Here is a 26,042-nt window from a genome sequence, read left to right as displayed (position 1 = left end):
TAAATGACCCTGGGCTGCATGGTTAACGACGACGGGTGGGGGGGAGAGGAATGAAGGAAAGCAGAAAAGAAGCCGGAGCGCATTACGCCGGGCACAACCGTGTTCGGTCTGGTTTAGTCCCGGCAGTCGTGACCGTCGTTCCTTACAATTGCTTATTGAAATTGAGAGAGCCGAGAGCGTGTACGCCGGCTCTCGAGCGGATTCGCAATTCCCTTAAATCAATAGCGACCACCATTGGGGCACCGCGGCGAGACCGCGGGGGGAGCACGGAAAAGTCTTCCTGCGGTTCGCCGAGCAGATTTTCTTCTATTGGCCCATTATGCCGCGATTTACGCCCGGCAATTGGACAATACGTGGCTCGTGGGTCAACGATTCGCGGATTATCATAAAAGTCTGTCCGACCGGATCGACCGCGAACGTTTCTCGCGCTCGTCGTTTGAATAACCCGGATCGCTCGATCCGCGAGCGGATCTCCGTGCACGAGAGATCCTCGCGCGCTGCGACGCGAATCCGATCAACTCGTTTCTCGATCCATTACTCGCCGCGATTCAAAAATACGAACAAAATTAAATTGTGTCGAGGTTGTTAGTTTCAGCCTGAAGTTTACAACGATTTGAAACAAAATGGCGGGAATTCTTGGGTACTTTCGTGGAGCACCTGATACGTTCCCGCTGTTTTAGTGGCTGTATTTTATTTCGAGGCCGCGATTTTTAGAAGAGAAAATGTTGAAAAAGTGTCGAAAAATGTTGAAAATTGCACATTCGTGGATAATTGTTTAACTGCGGTGATTAGGGGGCTGAGCTTTAACGAGCTTTCCTCGCGCGTTCAAAGGGGACCGATGCTCGCGAAGCTCCTTCGGCAACATTTTCGTCGAGGTTCAAGGGGTTATTCGAACCCTTTGCACTCGAGCTGCGACTCCGAGGCGCCGTTAAGAACTGCTGCGCCGCGTCACAAAGTGATTTTTTATTAATCAAATTTCTTTATATTCGAAGTGCCGTCGAAAGCGTAACCTCGTTCTCCCGCTAATCAATTTATGCTCTTCTTTCCCGCGGACTTCGCGGCCGTCGCGCCGCGCTTTAAACGATACGCTCGCTTCTTCAAGGCCCTCGGTTCGCGCGACAGACATATTCAATCACGCAACAACAACGGCAACAACAACAAGGTTATTTTTGCATCGCAAATCCGGTCGCGAACGCGTCGCTTTCGTCGTCTAAACGCGCGCGATTCGAGGCAACGTTCGCGCAACGTGTGAAACTGACAAATGACAATGACGCAGGAAACGAAATACGGTTTTATGGGAGCAACGTTATGTTATTTAGGATCGCGTAATATATTTTAGGATCGCGTAATGTCATTTAGATCGCACGATGTCATTCAGATCGCGTAACGTCGCCGAACGGCACGTGACGCGACGTTAACGGAACAAAAATCGTCGTTCGGCGGAACGCGGAAAGTAATCGAAGAAAATCGTGTTTCCCAGAAGGAGAGAGAGAGAGAGAGAGATTCAAATCGACCCGGGGACAGATCGACACGGGCGCCGTCGGGTTCGCCGATCCGGCATAGATAATCGAAGATAAGAACGTGGATCGCGCACGTCGCAGCATTTTTCAACGGCTACGTCGAACTTTGATATCGTTCGCGCGGCCACGAATGTCAAGTTCTCCATGAAATTTATCACGTACCGTTTTATCAGCGTGAAAACATTCTCGACGTGTATCGGTCATAATTTGGTCGCGCGATTCGCGGCCGATCCGCGATTCGCCGGGAAACGGGAACGGCGACGGTTACCGGTGAATCGAGATAGCTCGATTATCTGGTCGTGTTCCGCGTAAAAAACGCGCGACGAGCTCTCGTAAAAATTGCGCTTCGAGCGTCGCCGCGGGGACGGGAAACTCGGGGAATTTCTGCGGGGAAACGCGGCGCCGTTTCTCGCCGCGTCGCGGAAAATTCGGTCGCGTTTTCCTCGTCCTCCGTTTTTCCGATCCGAGAACCTTGATAGAACCTTGACAGAACCTTGTTAGAACCTTGACAGAACCTTGACACAGACTTAACAGAATTCAGACTTCCTGAAACGCGTTCGAAATCGAAACGGTTTCGGGACCGGTTCGTGTCCGGATCCCCGATATTCTTCGAGTCCCCCCGCAAAGGGGGTGTTTTAACGTCTTCGGCGTTATCTGCGGAGGTCCCTGAAACGGGCATGAAAAATGCAACTTGCGATACGCGTGACTCCGAAGCGAATTTTCACGGCGAAGCGTATAAACATTTGGTTGCTGAAATGTCGGATTTTTAAGCGAATACATAGAACTGCGTATCTTTCTGCGAAAGCTGTTTATTCGATCGAAATATGCTCCATCTGCTTCGATATACTTTTCTTAACGAGATTTTAACGTTTTCGTACCGTCTAGCCCGTGAGAACTGTTCTAAACGTTTAAAAAGAATGAAAGTCGCTCGGCGAAAGATCCGGCGAACAAGCTGGTCGCCGCAGAATTTCATATTTTAATTTTCATTTCATTTTCATATATTCGTTTTTAATTTATTGTCGCGGAGAAGTATCGGGCCGCGCCGATCAACAAGCGACGGTCGTACAATTTTCAATTTTTCACGCGTTTCATCGATGCACCGGCGTCGCTGTTCGGCTGTAATCGTCTCCGCGGTTCGAAGGAACGAGCAGCGAATTACTCCGGTCGCATTCGTTTCCACCGACGCTTTCGGAGCATCGTTTTTCGCGGACGTTTCGGGCCTTCCACGCAGTTCATTTTCTAGGGAAAAATCAGCGGACCAAAAGTTTTCGAACCGACGCCGCGCTTCTCGATTGTTAACAGTATTCCCCCCGAACGCCTGGTTTGTATCGCGCGCAGCCTTTCGCAGCATTGTTACCGAGTTCATACTCGTCTAAAATAGTTACACGAATATCGGTGGAATTCGTGTCCTCGCGAAATCCAAGACGAATAACAAAACGGAACACTTTCGAGGAAATCTTCTTCGTTGAAACGCGACTCCGGCAATGGACGGTGCGACTACAGTAATGTCTCCCTAACTGACGCTCGGATTGTCCACAAAAATGGACAATTTGGGAAGAGGAGATACGATTGTTCGAGCCTTGTAGCTCGTTCTTTATAGTTGTTGAGAATCGGTAATTATAAAAAACGAGCTGCAAGGCTCGAATAATCGCGTCTCCCCTTCCCAAATTGTCCATTTTCGTGGACAATCCGAGCGTCAGTTAGAGAGACATTACACTGTATAAACGAGGTTACGCCAGAAACAAAAGCACAACGAGAACAGGAAGACGAACGTCCGCGTGCAAAGAAAATCCGACATTTCGTATGCACCGAGCTTAATAGAATTCTTCGACGCGTGGCAAGAGATTTCGTTATCCGAGCGATCGCCGTATCCGCGAACGCGGAGGAACGACGGGGGTCGCCCCCTTGTTGTTACAAGATCGACAACTTTTTTATCCGCGGAACGCAAACACGTCGACGCCGCGGATTATAAAATAATGTCACGTTTCGGCGGAAGTAAATTGCTTCATTATTGTACAATGCCTTGCGTAACCGAGCGCGCGGCGGCCCGACTTCATTGCATATACGAAACGACTGCAAAACGTACGGGCGCCGCGACATCTGTATGCACGTATGTATGCACGCATGTATGTATGTATGTGCACGCGACTTCCTCATACTTCGAGGCCCAGGGGTACGTAATGTTTATCGCCGTGGCACACATCGTCGTCGTCGTCGTCGTCGTCGTCGCGCACGAAAATATTTCAGGAACGGCGAAACACCGGATTTTGTTCTTTTTGCGGGGCCTCGTTCCGAGAACGTTCAAGCCCGAGTTTCTTTTCGACTTGACGAGGAAAGTGCGAGACTTTTTAATTTTACACGGTCTAGTTGTCCCGATATCGTTGCGTCAGCCGCTCTGTGCCAGGGGTGGCCAAACTTTTCATCGTTGCGTGGCGAACTGCATATCTTTTTTTAAATTGTAGGCGGTGCGGGAGTCGTAAATGATCATAAAAAAAATAGTAATTTAAGGGCAAAAGTAAGCTTCAATTTGAAATAATAATAATAATGGTAATAATGCTGATAATGATAATAATAATAATAGTAATAGTAATAATGCTGATAATAATAATAATAATAGCAATAAAGCTGATAATGGTGGTAATAATAATAATAATAATAATAGCAATAATATGCTGATAATGCTAACGATAATAATAATAATAATAATAGCAATAATGCTGATAATGATAATAATAATAGGAATAATGCTGATAATGATAATAATAATAATAATAGTAATAGTAATAATAATAATAATAATAATAATATTAGACAGGCGCGACCAAAACTAGAAATAATTAACGCGGTCGCCGCTTTGACCACCCCTGCCCAATACAAAGAACAAACAACGAGCAAGACAACGCCGTTCGAGGATAAAAATAAATGTATGACTAACGAAGAATTTGCCTCGCGGAACAGAAAATGGGTTTCGCGGACCGTAAAAATTGGTTGTCCGCGAAAATGGCCCCCGGGGGCTGAACGAGCGCGTAAAAAACTCGATCTATCGGAGGAACGAAGCCTCGTCCCAGGCGGTGCGGCAGAGACGAATCCCCCCTGTGAAAGTCAGCGGAGCTCTATTCGAGTCTCTCTTCACGGGCTTTTCTTTTGTTCGGCCATTATCTTCGCCGGTTTATTCTCACTTTCGTCGAATCCCGAAGCCCGAAGTCTCACGCTCCATTGGCTCTTTCTCTGTCTCTCTCTCTTCATCTCTCCTCTTGTTCGTCGACTTCGGGACATTCTTGCCGTTCCCGGTCGACGCAGGGTCCCGACGAATCTTGGATTAGCGGTTCGACTTGTTGTTTTTACGAGAGTTGCACCGTCTTCGAACTGCGATCGCTCTTATTCGACTTTTACGGGCTTCGCTATTTCCTTTTCTCGCCTCGTTAGCGGCCGTTTTAATGGCTGGCCGGCTCTGTCGATTAATTCTTCTGCTTAGAAACCTATTTATTTATTTACTTACTTATTTATTTATCTATCTAGTTATTTATCTATTTATTGATCTATTTATTTATTTATCTAGTTATCTATTTACTTATTTATTTATCCATATATTTATCTAGCTATCTATTTATCTATCTGTTTATTATTTACCTATTTATTTAGCATCAACGGGCCAAATGCTCTTTTAATTTTTCTAGAAAAAATCAACACAGTGATGATAATAATAATATAATAATAATAAAAATAATTTGTTTGATTTTTATAACGGGGGAAATTCTTTAACAAAATCCCCGAAATAATATATAATATAATAATATATATTATATTATATTATATTATATTTTACATTACAATATATAAGATACTATTATTATTATATTATATTATATTTTACATTAAAATATATAAGATACTATTATTATTATATTATCACACATATTATCATATATTGTATTATAATATAATCGGTGAGACAAGCGTGGAAATGAAAAATTCGCGGCGCGAGATCGTTTCGAAGGGGGCGGGCGGGGAGGAGGGTGCGAAGAAGCCGCGACACAGGGACGAAATAGGGAAAAACGGATTCCGCGGCGGGCAGCGCGGGAAATGGGAATTGTTTTCCGTAGGATCGCGACGATCGCAGCCGCGAGGTGTCCCGCCTAATGCCGGCGAGCTTAACGTAGTACGCTCGGCCACGTGCATCGAACGTGCCGGGCACCAAACAAAACCCACTCGTCGCGGAATTCGTCACGTACCAGAGATTTGCGGCGGTTCGCGAATTTACGCGGCCGGTTACCAGATCGTTACGTCGCGTAATATTCCCGGGCACGCGTGATACCACGGATCCATTGATCGGCGCGCATGTCCGAAATACATGTGCTTTCTTACCGAGGATCGTCGGCCCCCCCTGTTGCTTCGACGATTTTTCATTAACCGTTTGCGTACCAGATGGTTCTGAAAAAACAGGATCGAAAAGCGCCGAAGAGCGGTTTATTTTTGTAGTTATAAATTGTCCAGAATTGTAAAAACGAGCCGCAAGGCTCGAACAATCGTATCTCCTCTTCCCAAATCGTCCGTTTTAGTGGACAATCTGAGCGTCAGTAAGGGAGACATTACTGTACTGTGTAGATCGATGCAAATACAGTAATGTCTCCCTTACTGACGCTCAGATTGCCGACAAAAATGGATAATTTGGGAAGAGGAAATACGATTATTCGAATCTTGTTGTTTGTTTTTATGGTTACTAATTGTCAACAATTATAAAAGACTCGAATAATCGTATCTCCTCTTTCCGAATTCTCCATTTTAGTGGACAATCTGAGCGTCAGTAAGGGAGACATTACTGTATCATCATTTCAGAGTTGAAATAATCTCGAGTGCGAAGGGTTAACGATCAAGCGAACAAGTAAATATTGCCAATAAATTTGTTAACTTTATCAAATAGAACCGTCTGTTCGATCATCCGATATTTGAACAGCGACGCTTACTCGTCGTCGCTCGATCCTCGCGACACGTGCGCGCTCCGAGTAAGTAGGCGCCGCAGCTAAAACTGGTTAAACGACGTAATTCTCAATCATCATAATCCACGGTTGTGGATTTGAATGTTCAACGGTGGTTAATGCGGCGCGCGGAATATTATTAAAAACGGATATGTTTTCTCGCGAGAAGGCGTTGAACCGGATATGGCCGTGCGACGAGGAAAGTGTGTTTCGAGAGTGTTGCTCGCGCGCGCGCACACACTATTTTCGTTCGTAATTAAGATCTTATTAGTTACGCTCGGTACACGCATCGCATCGCATCGCATCGCGCGCGGCTTTAATGCATATTTATGTCATACAGTATCGACTCGCAGCATCTTCACGGCAGCTCGTTCGTTGCGCGAAATAATGCACGAGGGAGGAGGGCGGCTGCTAACGCGGCGAGTTTCTGTCTTTCAACGCGTCGTTAATCCAGACCGAAACGACTCTGTTCCGCCGTTAATACGTGTTCCCGGCGCTAATAAAAACTAAACTTCGATCGCTCGGCCGAGACTCGGTCTCGAAGAATTTCCTTCGGGGGGATGCGCCCTGTCCGCGCGTCGAAGTCTCCGCGGGAACGCGCGCGGCGGAGACGCGCCGATAAATCACCCGCGAATATCGACGAGCGAATATCTCGTTTCTTATTTGCGTCGACGTTTCATCTCTGTACCGGGTCGTATCTCGCAATTGACAATTCGATTGCGAAACGTTAAACATAACGAAATACGAACGGCGACCGGCCATTGTTGCTTCGCAAGCGTCGCGAGACTTAAAATGCATTTATGGTCGTCGCCGTTTCGATCGTATCGCGTGCTCGCAGCAAGATATTGTATTCGATCGTTTTAGATGATCGAGGATAAATCAATTTTAATGCGGAAACTACGAATCCGGACGCGAACGGCCGAAATAACGCTTTCACGACCGCTCGAGAAACATAAAAAGTTGCAGAAAATTAAAGTATTTCGTTCGATTAAATTGAAACTGCAGATCGAACTTCCGTGGCATCGATCGCTTCAACTACCGCCAACTACCCCTTGCAAATCTTGACAAAATCGAGAAACTAAAAATCACTAAAATAATGATATTAATTAATAATATTAAATAGCCGGTGAACGCTACTTTTTACGCGCGACGAGTATACTCGTCATAATAAAAAGTACCGCCGCTTCTCCGTGACGAGGAGAATCGAGCAACGAGTATCCTCGTATATTAATTAACGTTAATATAAAATTAACAATTTGATTACTAATTATTTACTTATGTAAACTTACGTAAAAATACTTATTTATATATTCTACTTGCGATGCAACTCCGTTCCGGCGAAGCGGAACAGAGATCCAGGGTCTTCTTGCCGAGAGTTTCGGTACGAAAAAAATGTGACGGCACGCCAGCGGTCCGTTTTATTATGTCCCGGCCGGTTTTCGGCGAAGGGCGTGCCCGGCACGCGTTCGCGCCCCTAATCGTGATCACCGTCGAACGAAGTCGTAACGAAAGGGCCCGGAGGACAAGCCGGCCAGTTACACGGTGACTGAACAGGAGTACGAAACGGCGTTCGCGCAATTAAGTAGATTTCTTATTTCCTCTTCCTTTTACGTTTTGGTCGCGTGACTTCCCGCTCGGGGCGAACCAGCGCACCCTAAACAATGAGGGCTCCCCGAGGCGTGAGAATGCTCGAGTTCCTCATTGGTTCCGTTCTACCGTGAAACGACCGGTCCGAGGGACACCTTTCCTCCTATCTTTCGTCGGCATCGCCGTTCCGTCCCTCGTGGAACTGTCCATCCGTTTTTCAATTTTTCGATCGACATTTCGTTTCAAATAATAGCGCTGGATGGTGGAGGTACCTATTATGGAACGCTTTTTGGGGGTGTTGCGAGTTTCGTCGATTTTATTATAACATGATATTGTTGCAATAAGTATGATATTTATACTAGTGTTCGGTAGTTTGGTGGTTAGGTAATTTTGAAATATTTATTTAATGGGAATGAAAAATAATACGAGTCAAATAGCTAAGGTACGACGTGTACCTATTATGGAACACGTGTTCCGTAAATAGGGGCAATGAATAAATTGAGCTGCGCGATATGGAACGCTATGTTATTGCTTAGAATCGCGCGTATTCGGAATAAATATTATCTTTTTTAGAGATGTTTTATGTTGTATAATAATAATAATAATAATAATATATATATATATATATATATAAAATATCTATAATAATATAATAGATATAATATATCTATCTATAATAATATATATAATGTACTATATTATATATTATATTTACTATTACTATTACTATATTATATTATATATTATAATATATTATATCATATATAGTATACATGTAATATAATAATGTCGTATAATAAGCGAACGTAACGTAATTACAAATTCTGCTAACAGTGCCAAAGCATCGAAGGTCAGGCCTGAAAAGATGCAATCGTTTAACATACTCGTGATGCAATTATGATAGGTTGAACGAAACCGGAAAAACACTTCAGCAACGTTGATCGTCGATCACTGTCCGAATCGTCCAGAGTTATGTTCTAACGTCTTCGTTCCGATGTAATTAGCTGTTCGTTCTCATATATTTTAATTTGATCGTGTGTAGCCCGTACGTATGAGAAATCGCGTTTCGTACGCGGTAACGTGTTGGTCTCTCAGTATATTTAGCGCGTTGTAGAAACTCGCGTTACACAGTGGTGGTCTGCTAGTACTTTATTGTAGAAAAAAGTTGGTGGCGTGTAAAAAGGCGACGTGTAAAAAGACGTTGTTCGGTTGTTTTACATTCTATGCTGCGAGAGGAATTGGTGGGGGTATAATTAAGATAATAAGTAATTAATTAGTAAAGATAAATAATTGATAGGGGTACGGTAAATTGTGCGCAATTTTCCTTCAGCTTGCAAACGAAACGATGCTGAGGAACACTTGCAGAAAATTTGTTATTTTTTTGTAGTTGTGGAGTACATGTTGCAGTGAGAAGACCAAATTTAATCCTTATATGTCAATAAACAAAAATATATATTTATATTTATATATATTATACATATTTATATTATGTATACTATTATATATATTATATATATTTATATTCGCTTATAGCCTCATACACCGATAATCGGCTATCGGGATCTAAGATACCGGAGCCGGTTACTGTGGTATGACCAATTGCTGTGCCCCTGTTTGCTTCGAGGCACGATAAAATCATTGAAAATATTTATCGAACAGAACATTTTTAACTTCCGTCGCCCTTTCATTCTGTTTATCTTCAAACAAACAAATGCGTCATCCTCTCCGATAAATATAAAATTAATTACACCGTTAAAAACGAGTCAAAGGCACAGCGATTGGTCGCCCCCACAGTAACCGGATCCACACAGTCCAGCACATAGTTGGTGTCCCGAAAATTCTCAAAGTTAAATCGAAAAATCAGCGCGGTTTCCTCGAAGCCTTTCGACGCCAGTTAATAATCGAAGTTGGTTCGCGAGCGTTCCTGCCGGCGGAGTTTGTTGTTCCGGTGCCATTAGCGGATCGGCGAGGAGGACGATCAGCCGTTGATACGATACCGGTTGCTCTTGAATCACGGGGATCGTGGGTCGCGGAAAAGTTTTGCGCGAGCAGGCTCGGAGGATCGGTAGGAGCGATCGAGGAGGTGGTGGCCAATAAGGTCGGAGGAGAACGGATAAGAGAGCCGGAGTCGGAGAACGATGGACCGCCTCCCGTCGCCGGGCCCGCTCGTTGGGCCCGCCAATAGCTACGCTCTTTCCTTTTAATATGCTAACGCTCACCGCCGGCATTGCGGCTCTCCTAATGAAAAAACTCACGCTACCGTGCTTAGGTGTTAGATTCTTGGTCCGCCGAGTGTCGCGAGCCCCTCTCTCTCTCTCTCTCGCTCTCTCTTGCTCTCTCTCTCCCTTCCTGGCTTCCTCCGGCTGCTCGCCGGCCTACCATCTTAACGACGCATCTTCATTCTTTGCCAACTTATTTCCAATTACGTGTCCTGCAAGTTCCATCGGCGGAGCCTCTCTCTCTCTTTCTCTCTCGTCGCGCAGTCTCTCCGCGCGAAAATCTACGAGCTCGCGAATCGAATGATCGACCGATCGAACGATCGCCTGTTAACACGAGACTTTCTTCTAGCACCTAATCAAATAAAAAGGGGGATATCGCCGTGTGATCGGAAGCGTGACAGAAGCCCGGCGAGCCGGCCGCCGCGTGCCGCCTCGTTAACTCGCGCGGGACATTAGCTCGGCTCTCGTGATTATTCGGACCAAGCGGATCCTAGATTGATCCTGGAATCAGGACTAGAATTTCGAGGGATCGACGAGGTGTATAGGGAGGTGTACGGAGGGTGGGGCGGAGGGCGGGGGAGCTGAAAGAGCGTAAACGTTGTCGAAGCAGCGAACCGCGGGTGAAAAGAAATCGAGAGAGGAGAGCTCTGTCCAGGTTACACAGTGGCGCCTTTTTGCATTTTTACCAGACGGCTCGGGAGTCACGACTTTGACCCCCCTGTTTCTCCCCCTTCACCCTCACCGCCGCCCCTCCTCCTCCTCCTCCTCCTCCTCCTCTCTGCCCCGTTGTCTGCGATCGTCCTCGTACATTTACGTTCGCCATTCCTCTACGTCCACGTGTGTTACATCTACCTAGTCTTCCTGTAGTCGGACACTCGCGCCAGTCGTATCTGCTGCCTAGCCGTGTTGCTTTCGACGGTGCTGATCTATCCCCGGTGTACAGGGCCACGCAAACTCGGTGTCCCCGGAGTACCCCAGGGGCTGTCAACCGTACTTGTCCGTCGGTGCGAATCGGTCCTCGTAATGCGTGCACGGTCATGTCTCCCGGAAATGCCAAATTTCGGGTTGCGAAGAATTTCCTTGTGCTGGTACTACGCCTATGTAATTCGTTGCCGCGTCGATGCTAAGGGTCGACGGAGTCGGTCGAGCGTGTGAGTCGACGCATCGTGTCACTTGGCCTGCGATTTGCCTTCGAATCGTGTCACTTGGCCTGCGATTTGCCTTCGAAACGTGTCACGTGGCCTGCGATTTGCCTTCGAATCGTGTCACGTGGCCTGCGATTTGCCTTCGAATCGTGTCACGTGGCCTCCGAATTGCCTCGCGTATAGGGCATCGTTTTCTGTCAGGAAATAACCTTGATATAACCACGAATTTCCTGGCGACGCTCTTACAGAGTCTATACGATAGTGCACGGTTAAATTTACATTGGTTCTGGAGCGACATGTAAATTCTCGCGTATAGGATTTCCTTTCCTATCAGAAAATAACCTTGACATAACTACGAATTGCCTGCTGACGCTGTCACAGAGTCTTTACAGTAATGCACGGTTAAATTTACATCGGTTCTGGAGCGACATGTAAATTCTCGCGTACAGGACATTTATTTCTATCGCACGAACACGGCTCGACGAAACAAGGAAATAGATGCAAAGAGCAGAAGCGAGCTAGATGTATAGGGTGATCCGTTTAAGTGGACTAAAGTTATCAACAAACCGCGGATCTTTACGCAAAATAAAAATGTTCAAAGCCGCTTGTAAGAAACAGAAATTAAATGCAAATAAATCGTTTCTTTCGATAATTTTGATCAGTTGAAAGTAGCATAATCGAACGTTCAAATCCTTCTATAGTTTTCGCAATTCCCCATTTCATCCATCGATTTTTGCCATAATCACCATTTTCGTAAAAATTAAGAGGCACAGCGTCCGCCGCCATTCTCCGTCCATTCTTTCGTCCGCCGACGAGTTGTAATCTACTATCTGGACAAATCCAATGTCGCTGTGCCCGCGTTAATTAGATAATGATAAGTGGTATCGGTGCGAAATTATCGGGCGTTCCTGGTCGAAGTGGCCGGCCGGCGGCGGCCCGTTGCTATTCGCCGCCGTGTTAAGATTGATTAGGGCGCGTGTAACGCCGCATCTCATTAACGGGGATAGTAATAGAAGAAAGCTGGCCGGCGATACGCTGCCGCGGGTGGGTTATCAAGACGTTATTGCGATCGTTATGCGCGAGATAATGGCCGAGGGAACGTGCGCTCTCTCGTCGGATCGGCCGAGCCGGCGCGCCCGCCGTTCTGCCGTTTCGATCGTTCGCGAGATCGTTGGCTAATTTATTAACGATGAGATCTGTGCGAATCTCGCGTCGCAGGTTTCCAGTCCGGATCCGCGATTTTCACGGCGAGGCGTCGCGTCGCGTCGCGTCGCGCAGATCCTCTCGGAGACAGCAGCGGTACCAGAGGACACACGCCGTGAGTAATTTGTAGACACAGAATCCGTGGGAACGGCGGCCGCGCGACCATTTTTTCCGCCGTTCGGCCGAGATACTAAATCACGGGAGCGGCAACGATACATCTTAACGCTTTGAACAATGAGTTACTGCGCGCGCGGCGCGATTCCGCGGCTTTCATAGATTCAACAGTTGAACGCCGATCGATCTCCCCGTCCCGGCGGCGGTTGCCGCGGCGGAACGAGGCGGGAAAATCTAATTGCATGTCAAATTGCGTTTGTTTAACCACGACGCGAAATTGTATGCAAATGATCGGCTCTTCGTGACCGGATTGCTTTAGCGCGATTTTAATTTTTGCCCCGTCGCCCGTCTCCTCTCAGATCTCGCCACGCTCCTCTCTCTCTCTCTCTCTCTCTCTCTCTCTCTCTCTCTCTCTCTCTCTCTCTCTCTGTCCGTGGCTGCCGCGATTACGCCTATTTTATGATTGAATATTCCATCTGTGACTGGCCTCCTGGTCTCTAGGAATGTCAAGTAGCCTACGAAGGTGTCCGCCGCTGTCTGATCGGACTGGAGGTGTGCGAAAACTTGCATATAATGAAACCGAATTTCACTCGATTCGATGCGGCGAACCGAATAATCGATTAAACCGAGTCGCTCCGATGGAAGCGAATTCAAAAATGGACCATTTTGGAAGAGGATGTATCTTATTTTGTCCATTTTTGTTTACAAGCTGACGGATAATTGCAGAGAAATTGCTGTAGTTGTGGAGTACATGCACGACACTTGTAAATATTAATTGAATTAAAAGGACGTCCACCTCATTCGCTCATTCATAGAATTTTAAATCGTCTTCGTACAAGGAGAAACAATATAAGAAGACTTCGGCGACGTTGGTAATGTATAGGGATTCTTGAGGTCATTTGAAGCAACTTTTTCCTTTGCGAAAATGCTATCCGAGGCTTCGTTTACGAGTTATTAACGAAAAACACTGACCACTGAGAGATCGCGCGCGGCTAACGCCCCGCCCTCGCGACCACTGCCGCTGCGTCATAAGACGAGCGCGACGCGGTACTGGCCGCGTGGGCGGAGCGCCAGCCGTGCACGCCTTTTATTGACCACTGTTTTCCGTCGATAACTCGTAAACGAAGCCTCGTAGAACATTTTCGCTAAGGAGAAAGTTACTCCAAATGACCTCAGGAACCTCTCATTTCCCGCTTGCATAATAATTTTGGAATAACTTGTATTAGAAAAGCGAGTCTCCTATTTGCTTCGAATCGCGATTACTTGGAAATTCCAGCACTGGAACATCCTAGTATTTGCGAGCGTAAATCCAGAATTTTGCAAGCTGCGGAGTATCACCGACGATTCTCGGAGATCCAGTGACGATTTTCGCAGAGCTTTCGAGGTTCCAAGGTTGCCGAGGACTCGACGGTTTCCCGAAGGTTCCTCGAAGGTTCTTCGAAGGTTCCTCGAATGTTGCCCGAAGGTTCGAAAACGAACCCGTCGTTCCCGAGCTTCCCTAGACAGCAGGGCCTTCTCTTCGCCGAGAGCGCATATACGTATCTGTTAAGTCGACATAATACCGCGGGGCCGCGTCATTATGTACTCCATAAGTCTCCCGGGGCCCGTGGTCCCTCTCCTTTTCCTTCTCGTTCCGCTCTCGGAGTCTCTGCGAGCAAAAAGGGGAGAAGAAAAAGGGGCGCAGAAGAGAAACGGCGCGGGGGCCTTCTCGGTGTACCCGGATACACTCGCTGCGGGCCCTACACCGCCCCCACCTCGTCCTCGGAGGCCCATGGGACCCGAGAGCCGGTGAGCCCGTGGGGCCCGCCGGTATAGGGCGAACGGTGGGGGCAAGATGCTGGCTGCAGCTCGGTGTGGCGTTCACCAGAGCAAAGAAAGAGAAAAACGCCGGCCGAGTGGGGGGAACGGGGGCCCGCGGAGAACGAGCGGAGAAGGGGGGAGGCAGAGCGGAGCGCGAGGGGAGCGGTGGCGCGAAGGGAGGGGATTTTTCGCTCAGGGTCAGAGGCGTACATCACCCGCGCTCTCGCGCTCCCCGTAATAGACTGACGATCAGCCGGATTTCTATGTGCTGCGCCGCGCCGGCCCCGCAATGAGAGCATAATTTTCTATCGTGCTTAATAGCGGCCGTTCGCGGGCCTGGAACACGCCGGTAACGAGACGCCACTGACGGATTTACGACGCTCTCTATCGCCGTCGTCGTTCTCCTCGTCGTCGTCGTTTTCGTCGTTTTCGTCGTCGTCGTCGTCGTCGTTCCCGATCTTCGCGATTTCTTCCATCTCGTGGAAATTGAGTTGTGACGTCCGTAACGGAGATCGACGGGAACGACGAACGGAGTGGCGGAGATGAATCGTCCTCGATCCTTCGGCTCCAGGATCCGATGATTCTTTTTTTCGTCGCTTTCGCGTTCCCGGATCGATTTTATTCGGCGCTCGAGCAGCATACGTGCGAACTGTTAGGCGAAACCTGGACACGCAGGTGCGAACATATTGAGTTGGCAAGAAAGTAATTTCGGTTTGCATCCAATAGATAGTAGCGGTTACGTTTGCATCGCCGTTCTTTCGTTAAGGTTGTCATTTTGTTTGCCTTCTGATTTGTTAAGTTGACACGTTTAGGTTAATATATACATCTTCAGCAACGCGTACAAAATTATCAGAGCTTTGTTAGGAAGCAAAGTCGCATCCGCCATATAGCTCCGACCTTGGACCATCGAATTATCATTTATCTCGAAGCTTACGAAACTTTTTGAACGGTAAAATTTTCAATAATAACGACAGCCTCGAATCACGCGCTTGATCGAGCTTTTTACTCGTAAGCGCCAGAAGTTTCACGAGCCAGAAAAATGGCGAAAAATCGTCGAACGGAACGGAAAATATTCGACCGATTAAGCTTCATTTCTCGTATAGAAGCAAAGAATTGTGTTTCATTTAACATTGAAATAACGAAATCACTTTCCTGCCAACCGAATAGTTGGCATCGTCCGCCGCGTTACAGAGAGCACCGTCCACCGTGAATATTGCATGAGCGACTTAACTGTTACACCACGCTCCAGATTTGGGGAAGTCGGATAGGCGACCGCCAATTCGGCCGGGGCCCGACGTCGCGTTTTTGGTCATCCGGAAGCGATTACACCTCGCGTATCGACGCCGAGACATTTTATTCGGCGGGGCCCGCTCGCATGCTAACCAACGGTACCACGGGATAGAACGCGAACGGACCCTTTTCTTTCGCGCTCGCGACGACCATTCGTTCGTTTCTTTCGAAATCCATTCTAATCCGTTCTAATCTCGACGCACGGAAAGCGATGTTTGCCGTCGCGCGACGGGCCACCGTTTTAGGCCCCGAAAAGGAGCCTAAAAAAGGTTTTTTTCCTCCGAAAAAAGGAGCGCATTGGATGGAACTGGAATCGCGAGATCGTTCGAGATTTTTCCATCGATTTCCATCCATTTAATCGCTGAGTATCGCGCCGTTTCTTCTTCTTCTTTTTTCTGTAATTTCCGCGATAACGGAGAAACGCTGCCGTGAAACGGGGACCGGCGAGGAGGCCGTCGTTTCACGGTGACGAGGGCAACAGGACTATAAAGTGCGTTTTCGTTGCAGATCGGACGAGGATGATCCCAGCGGGTGTAAATATAGGAGGCTGGACGACGAGAATGTACAGGACAAAGAAAGATTTGCGAGGTGAGTGTCAGGCCCGACGTAACCGTGCATGCTCTCGGTGTCTTAACGATAAATGAGAGAGGTCAGTGAACGGGTTGAGCCTCCTTTTTCGGAGGGAACACACGCGTCCGAGAGGAACCGAACAACAGCCATTACGCAGGACGCACGCGAAACATCGCCGTTCTCATCCCTAATTACTGGAAAACGCACTGATTTAATAACGCTCGTAAGAAAGACTAATTACCGACGTTTCTGCACTCGCCAGCGCGGACACGCCGTATCGCCGCGAAATCGTGCGCCCGATTCACCTCGAAATCGCGGAAATCGCAAAAATCGCGCGATTCTCGTAGCGGAAACTGTGGCGAGGAGCCGTGTTCGAAGACTTTGTTGGCGAACAGTTCATTGCACCGAACGATACCGCGCAATTTAACCGAGATCCACGAGAGGCATTTTTTAAATTTTCGTTATAGGCTCGGATAGAAGAGTGGAAAAACGAGAGATTCTTGTGTTTTCTGTCATTCCATGTACATAATAGCAAAATTAACCCTTTGCTGCTAGAATTTGCCCTTGCCTGCGCCACTAGAAATTGCTATACTATATTCCTAAATAATTGTAACAGTATCAGATTCGTTAATAATTTGAAAAACTGTTGAAATTCCAAGTATTCTATTTGCCAATAGGCTCAATTTTATCTGAATAAATCGTATTAAATCATATCAAATGGAAATACTGTAGATCAGAAAACTTGTTTCGGATTTCGAATTAAAACAGATCGTCGAATCGAATCGAATCGAATTAAAATCGTCTAGTAGACTGGTTCCTCTATCATTCAAAAAAGAATTCAAGTCATTTAGTTCAGTTTTGAAAAATGTATCGCGTTTCGAAAGGTGTACGAACACTTTCGTGGCCCGCTGTGCACACCTAAACATTCGTGCACGTTTCAACATCTCCGTTCGCCCTCAAAGGGCAAATTCGGCTATCTTAACCGACTAATTAACCCTTTCCGTAACAGAGCGTGGTCGTTGTTTCTCGACGACGGACCGCGATAATTCCACGATCGAGCGTGATTTTTCGTGGGTCCTCGCGACGGTCCGCGCGCCGATGAAACGGTGAACGAGCGGTGGCTAGCTTTGGGAGGGCGCTGGGTCCGTCGGGGTACTTAAAAAATCATTTCACGGCGATTCGCGCGGGTCCCTATCTCGTCCGAAAAATCAGTGGAGCCGGTTTCCGACGTCGCCGTGACGGCATGGGACCGCATGGGACCGTACGGGACAGGCCCTAAATCGTCTCTCTCTCTCTCTCTCTCTCTCTCTCTCTCTCTCTCCCACTCTCTCTCCCACTCTCTCTTATCCCGCGTTCCTTCGGTGGCGTCTTTTCCGAGGTCCGTGCCGTCACCGGCGCTTGTTAATTCGTCTCACGGAATCCCGGGCCAATATGTTCCGCGGCGGTACACCCTGTACATGGCGGGGGCCGGGTACGAAGATACATACATACCTACATGATACCCGCCAATGTGAGTCGATAGCGGAATGGGAAGCCCTCCAGGCTGCTCCAGCGTGGGAACATAAGGTACTTATACGCGCTCGCGAGCGCGCGGCCCGCGCGTTCTCTCCGCTTCTCCTCCGCTTTGCTTCTCGATTCTACGGTTCTCCGCCGCTTCTCGCTTCTCCGCTCCTCGCTCCGCGCCGTCCACTTTGGCCACGTCCGCACCGAACCGCCGCGCGTATCGTATCGAGATCCTCTATCGCGATCCACCGGCGTGTTGACACGACGCGATCCACGAAATGAAATACGACGAGCGACGCGTATTACGCCGGACAATGCACACGGTTTCTCTCTGTGTATCGTTGCCTGTCGCGGCCGATCCCGAGCCTCTCGACACAACCAATCGCTCCAAATTCCGGATTAGCTTGTCCGACGCGCGAGACCGATCCTCGGACCGAGCAAATTGCGGGAATCGATGACGCCGCCGGGGACCGACTTTTCCCTTCTCGCGATTCGAATCGCTCGGGGGGAGTCGCGATCCCGTGATTTCTCCCCGATTCGCGCTCGGATTGCGCACGAAAATGGACGATTCGGGGAGAGCAGATGCGATTGTGCAAGTCTCGCGGCTCGTTTTTATAGGTGCCGATTGTCAGCGACTAGGAAATGCTAAATTTCTGATTGCTATGAATTCCCTGTGTGCTAGTCCTACGCCTACGTAGTTTATTGCTACGTTTATTTCCTGTCGACGCTTTTACAGAGTCTGTACGGTGTAGTGCACGGTTAAATTTACATTGGTTCTGGGGCGACATGTAAATTATCGCGTACAGGACATCTTTTCCCATCAGGAACTCTCTTAGGAACTTTGTACGTAGTGCACGGTTAAATTTACATCGGCCTTGGAGCGACATGTAAATTCTCGCGTACAGGATCTTTTCCTATCAGGAACTCGCTGAGGAATCGTATACGTAGTGCACGGTTAAATTTACATCGGTTCTGGAGCGCCATGTATATTCTCGCGTACAGGACATCTTTTCCTTAACAGGAACTCGCTCGATCATTGCTCTGATATCGAAGGCAAATTAATATTTTTTAAATATAACAGCGTTTGCTGTAATTTCCTCGCGAAACTTGCCGCATCCCATTCGACGAATGTTCTCGAGTGGAAAACGATTGTTTTTCCTTGATAGTTGCTGTTTCTGGAACGTCGAAACTAAGCGCGGATCGAGCATGAGTCATGTATCAGTCGACGACGCGTAATTACAGCTCGTCCTTTGTCTACTCTTTTAATACCAGCCGTTTCGATTGCACGTTTCACGGGCAGAGCAGAGTCATGCTGCGGCTCTGGGCAGCTCTGAAACTGCGTGTCTTCCAACCAGTCGGGCGATTTTGCCCGGGTTAACCCTTAAGCGGATTATGGCGGCCGTGGAGGTCCCACGCGGCTTTAAAAAATCGTCGTCGATGTAATTATTCGTAAATTCGTATAAGCTCGCGAAGTTCGCGGCGTTTCAACGCGAATTTAACGCGACAAGTGCCGGAAACTATGATCCAAAATTCCCACGAAATGGAAGTGATCTAATCAATGGAACGGAAATTAGAAAGTTAAACGTTACCATAGTGAATGCTATTTGATCCCTTTTGCATTCTAGGCATTCTAGTAAGATTCAGTTTGTTCGGATCTGCTGCAATAAAAGTTAATGTTGGAAACTGATAAAGAAATTAGTGTCACCCAAATGCGAGCCAAATGCTGACACCCACAGCTAACTGGTTAAAAATAAAATAGATTGGTTACCGTGCATTGGGCGCCCCGGTAATAATAAATAACCGGATAAGTATGGTTGACAACACGTGGGTTAACCAAAAGAATCGGATCAGGATCGAACACCTGCAGTTTGTAGGGCCCAACGGGACCACGGACCCCAAGTCCGTGCTAGCGAAAACAGCAGAAGAAAGCCCCGATGTCGCGGACACTCGCGGGAACTTCGGTTCTAAGTTAATAACGCAATTACCGGCTGCTGCGGCGAGGCTCGCATCCCTTTTGTCCCCCTCGAGGGGGCCGAGTTCGGGGCCCTATTCTCTTTTTGTCGGTCGCGGCGCGCTAATGCGAACGGTACCCGGCGTTTTTGGCAGGCCGATTGTTCCGCGAAACCGCGGAATCGGCCGCACTCGGTCGCCGCTTTTTCTCCCCCTTTCTTTCCGCGGAAACGCCGCCGCGGCCTCTGTAATTTCCTGCGTGGGTTGATCACGGTGGCCGACCCCTTGCGGTCCCATGGCTCGCCGCCGGACTCGCCCCCGAAACGTAATTCAACTCGAATCCCTCGTGTCTCGGTCAATGCTCGTACGAAGCGGTTAAAACGTTCAATTCCTTCTGATACGATAATTAGTTTGCGAGATTTTACATTTCTGATCGAAGAAAACAATTAGAAATTCAACGAAACTTTGATTTTCTGTGAAAAACGTGAGATTTTTATGTTTTATTGTCATTTCCAGTGATAAGTAATCAAATTGAACATTTTATAGCGTGTAATCTTCTGAAAATGGATCTCATAATTTTTTATACGTTTAATATTGATCGTTTATGACGTACAAGTAACAGCAATCGCAGTTTTAGCATTATTTTTAGATAATACGCAAGGTATCCCAAGATTATTGTAAAAGCGAGAATTGGGGGTTCCTGAGATCATTTGGAGCAACTTTTTCCTTTGCAAAAATCTTCTCCGAGGCTTCGTTTACGAGTTATTAACGAAAAACGTTGACCAATGAGAGGCGAGGTCAGCTGACGCAAGGCGGCGCTAGGCGGCCGAGCCAACGAGCGCTCGAAGCCCAGTTCCACCCATTCGCTCGACCGCCTTGCGTCAGTTGATCTCGCCTATCATTGGCCACCGTTTTTCGTTGATAACTCGTAAACAAAGCCTCGGAGAAGATTTTTGTAAAGAAGAAAGTTGCTCCAAATTGCCTCAGGAACCCCTCATTTATTTCGATCAAAGTAATTACTCAAGTTAAATAATAATAGGTACAGCTCGAGTTGCCAATTTATTCGCGTATAAAAGGTCTTATTTTCTCCGTCAAAGTTCCCCTTCGCAACAATACCTAAACGTACTCTAATCCGCGAAGTTTCGTCGCAGCGTCGAACCGATTCCGGTGATTTGAACGCGCGGCGAGGACAACAACCCCGAGAGTCCCTGGAGCGCGTCGCGACCGGTGAATTGATCCTTTCGGAGTTCAGAGTGCGCGAACCTCTGCCGAGTGTGTCCAGAGCAAAGTTTATGATTCTTGGGTTTTACGGGCGAAACGGCGAGAAGAATACGACGCTCTTATTCGATTAAGCGACGAGGAGGATCGCGTCGCGTCGGCCTCGGAACGCGAGCAACGATCGCGCGGCGATTCGACGATTGCACTTGCACGGTAGTAAACGTACCGCGAGACGATTTATCGTCTAACGCTCTCGCGTGGCGTCTCGCCCGTGATTATAATGTCTTCGTTTCGGAATGATTTAGGGGACACTTAAAGAGTCTCGCTCGTTCACGACGAAATCACTGTTCCACGGCCTTTCATTATTTCACGCGGACGTTTATGCACGCGTCGCTCCGCGATGAAACAACCGCGACTATGTCTAAGTAACGTCTGTTATACTACGGCGGAGGTTTATAATACACCGCGGGAAAAAAATCGTCGAAACCAGCGACGTCTTGGCAACGGTGACGCCGATCGCGAGTCGGACGACAGCGTCGAGAAATTGCTGTTGTTCAATAAGGTGAACCCGGAAGTCTGTCGTTTCGCGGCGATAAAAATGAATCGGCGTCCCGTTTCGGAGCGCGCGGACCTAACATCTGTCCCCCCATTAGCATGCGGGAATATTAAGATTTCGCATAAATCACTGGGATGCTCGTTAGCATACGTCCGCCCGGTATGTTGCGCGCTCGGAATATATTCGATAACGAATCCGATCGCATTAAACGATCGCCCGATCGATTCATAATTCATTTCATTGTTCCGTTCGCTGGCTAGAAGATAGAGACTGCGAGAAAGAGAGAATAAGAAATCGAGAGAGAGAGAGAGAGAGAGAGAGAGAGAGAGAGAGAGAGACGGACAATCGTTAGAACCTCTATCGACAGTTCGTTCGTACGGTCGTTAGACGAATCCATAATTCACCGCGCGGACGTTGTCATTTATAGGATCGCAGGTACGACGTGTACCGGCGACCACGGGGGGACGATGACGACGATCATCATCGTGATGACGATGATGATGCCCGCGCGACCGATCGCCGCGATCTCCTTTTCCTCCGCGTGTCCGGGCTCTCTTCTTTGCCCACCGAAGAATCATTTTATGTGTGCGGTACGTGTATCTCCGTGCCGACTTTGTATCATCGTAATGCGGAGATCGATCTACAGGGTGCGTCGCTCGAACCCGACTCGCGATTCCTCTGCGAATCCGCAGCGAAAGTTCTTCGTTTCGCGGCGAGCTGTTTGCCCCGATTTTTCGGTGGTTAAAAAAATTAGTTTTCTCGCTTAACTTGTTGTTAGAATGTATCTGCTGACTTGGTTATTTATTTTGACGTAGAATAAATAATTATAAACTAACGAGAATGAGTAATGAAATGTTCAAAGTATTATTTTTATTATTGTATGGAGACGAGACGTGCTTTTATTCGATCTCTCTGCGAATCCGCAGCGAACAAACTCCGTTGAACTTGTTAAAATGTAACTACTAACTTGGTTACAGTATTTTGACTTAGTATAAATAATTATAAACTAACGAAACTGAGTAATAAAATGTTCAAAGTATTATTTTTATTATTTCACGGAAACGAAACCTGCTTTTATTCGATCCCTCTGCGAGTTCGTAGCGAAAACATTCCGTTGAACAAAAGTACAAAGTATTAAGAACCATTAACAATTAATTATGATTGTTAATTATATTTTATTATATATTAAGCATTAACAAAATATTCAACACTTTTGAGAATGGTAAAAGAAACGAAAGACAATTAAACGCTAACATAAAACAATTTTATACTTCGTTTGAAATTGGCCACCATTTAAAACGGCCCATCGATCGGCACTCGTCGATCAATCCATCTTCCGAACGGCTCTCCGAATCTTGACAAAATGGCAGCCGTATTCCACTCGAGAGCTACGACACGGCGTTGCCTCCGCCGATTCGCTGTTCTTATCATTCCAATTTCGCTTCCCGATACGTTTTTTCTCTCCCTGGTTCGATAAAATTGATCGTCGCGAGCTAATTACTAAAGATAGAGAACCACTCGATGGCGGGCTATCTCGAATCTTGACGAAAGAAGCTCGATAAAGCGCTATCGTTGCATTCAGCTTGAAGCCCCGACTGTGGGTCTTATCGATGAAAATTTTCAGGTATATATTTTCCACCGAAATGGTGCGATTCGCTGCGCGAAACAATCGCGAGAATTTCTACACAGATACGTCCATTTCTTCTTTCGTGTTCGTCGACGAATCGACGCGAAATGAAACTACAGCAATGTCTCTCTAATTGACGCTCAGATCGCCCACAAAAATGGACAATTTGTGGAAGAGGAGATACGATTATTCGATCCTTGCGGTTCATTTTTATAGTTGCGAATTGTCAACAACTATAGAAACGTGCTGCAAGGTTCGAATAATCGTATCTCCTGTTCCCCAAATTGTCCATTTTTGTGGACAATTTGAGCGTCAGTTTTGGAGACATTACTGTAAATGCAAAACTCCGGCCGGTTCTTCTATCCGTGCGCGAGGGTTAACGGCGAGTCCCGGCAGAGAATTGGGTCCATTGTAGGAGCGAGCACCCTGTATAGCCTTCGCTGGACCCACGGAGCGAGCGGGCAACTTCGGAACGTCTGACCCTTGACCCAGGAGTTCTCTCCGTCCTGCTCCACGGATCGCGTTCCTCTTCTGCCCCTTTCTCCTCGTGTTCTTCTACCGTCCTGCACGTTACATACCCTGCTTTATACTTGCGCTTTAAGCGCCCTGGCCTCTTTTAAATAGCGGGCCTGCTCGAGGGGGCCCACGCCGCTCCGGCGAGCAGAGCGTTACCGATCCTCCTGGACTTCCAACGAAATGGAAGGTCCTGCCTCCGAACATCCACCTGGAATATCATTACTGGATCTCCTTCGGCCGGGGCCTTCGGACCGTCAAAAGGCCCGGAATGCTTTATTTATTCGCAATATTGTTGCCGTGCTTTTATCGTCCGCCGTGATCGGGAAAGATTGGCAAAAAATTAGCGCAGTCGTTAGGGTAAGCGCAGGCATTACCGCGGGCGGCTTGAATATATATGGCGATTTCTTTTTATAAAAGTAATGTAATGTAACATTTTACAGGGTGTAATCTTCTGAAAATGATTCTCATAATTTTTTATGCGTTTAACAGTAGATTTACGGAGCTCAGAAAACAGCTGTTTTATATTAGTTTGTGAAAGTAACAGTAAGACGTTTATTCTGATTTTTAACTGGTGTTATTGTAACATTATCCGTAAGTAATATATGAATTGAATAAATAACTCGTAAATGTATCTTTACGGTATGAATAATCGTAAATTAAAAAATTAGTGACTCGTCATTTTGACGGTTTCCGTAAATCTAGTGTTAACCATGCGTGCACAGTATCAGAAAATTATTGTACAAGCGGAAAGGCGTTCCTGAGGCAATTTCGAGTAACTTTGTCCTTTACGAAAATGTCCTCCGAGGCATCGTTTACGAGTTATTAACGAAAAACGGTGACCAATGAGAGACGAGGTCAGCTGGCGTAAGGCGGCGCTAGGCGGTTGAGCCAATGGGCGGAGCGCCGCCTTGCGTTAGCTGACCTCGCCTCTCATTGGCCACAGTTTTTCGTTGATAACTCGTAAACGAAGCCTCGGAGAAAATTTTTGTAAAGGAAAAAGTTGCTCCAAATTGCCTGAGGAACCTCTCACCTCTCATTGTACAATAATTTTGGACACCCAGTCTGCGCACGTATGGTTTCTCTACGTCACGCTTTTCAACGAAATCTGTGCTTTCAGAGATGCAATATTTCGAGAAAAGTAAATTATTATTAGTACAATTATTATTTTCTTTGTCAAAGTGCGCCCTCAAACCGCAGTAATACCTACACTTACCCTACTATGCAGTGACGTTATTAAGCATTTTTGCTACATAAAGCACACCGATCGAACGAACTTCGAAATAATTTCGTGCGAACGCTGATACAAAATTAATTGCATCCGGCGTTAATAACCAGCCAGTTGAATCGTGATGGCGGGCCAGCTGGAGAACGATTCTATTGAATGGGGTCGCGGTGCTCCAGACGGGGTGGATGTCCTGGACGCGGAACTTAACGAGAGGTCAATGTTCACGACACGAAGACATTACCTTGGACATAAATCTAAACAATATTCCGCCGCGGTCACGTTTCATTGATGCCCCAAATAATGGGCCTTATCGCTAGAAAATGCGCCGAGCCGCTCGCCGTTTTTCCACCGAGAACGTTTCGACAGAGATTACACATTGTTTCCCTCTTTTTTTTATCGTCTCGCCGAATGCTTCCCCGTGGCTTTTTGAACGCCGATCGTCCGTTAATCATCGTTTGCCAGGCCGAAGGATCGCAATATTGTAGTTTGCGGTATTATCCGGTCGGTGGAATGTAAATTCGACGAGAGGACAATGCTGAGCGTAATAAAAGGGGAAATCGAATGAAAGACGCCGCCGTGGCGTCTCGGGATTTCGACGTGCTTTTCCGTGTATTTACATGGACGGGACGGGACCCGCGGTATCCGAAGGCAGAAAATAAGTATGAGGTAATAGTTTCTGATGGGCTCGGGATGAGATGGAGGGTCTTACCCCGCTGCTAGACATAAAAGGAATCTCTCTGCCTTGTAATACCGAAGTCAACGGAGCATCCCGGGATGCCATATTTATATGTGTATAAATAATTAATTAAATTGTGAACCGTAACTTTGTGCACAATATTCACAAATAGAGCACAGTAACTGGGACACAGTAACTGATCTTTGTGGATCATAGGCGCACAGTAACCGACTCTCCAGAACTTTCTTTTCTCTCTTCCATTATTCGAAGGAGGTTCGATATTTGTTAAATTATTATTGTTTATTGTATTATTCGAAATTCACCTTTTTAATATTAATTAGATTGTT

General features: G+C 47.0%; 1 protein-coding gene across 8 annotated transcripts in view; it reads left to right on the top strand.

Moving 5' to 3' along the window:
• The window catches only part of tgo (Aryl hydrocarbon receptor nuclear translocator homolog tgo), a 43,951-nt gene that overhangs the window by 5,534 nt on the left and 12,375 nt on the right, over nucleotides 1-26,042 (top strand). For all 8 annotated transcript variants that reach the window (XM_033477278.2, XM_033477273.2, XM_033477277.2 and 5 more), the window contains one exon: nucleotides 16,362-16,442. In XM_033477278.2, the coding sequence (XP_033333169.2) occupies nucleotides 16,362-16,442 (81 nt within the window). The remainder of the gene's footprint in view (nucleotides 1-16,361; nucleotides 16,443-26,042) is intronic.

This window comes from Megalopta genalis, chromosome 13 (assembly GCF_051020955.1).
Source record: "Megalopta genalis isolate 19385.01 chromosome 13, iyMegGena1_principal, whole genome shotgun sequence".
Classification (NCBI taxonomy): domain Eukaryota; kingdom Metazoa; phylum Arthropoda; class Insecta; order Hymenoptera; family Halictidae; genus Megalopta; species Megalopta genalis.
This window is presented reverse-complemented; position numbering and strand designations above follow the sequence as displayed.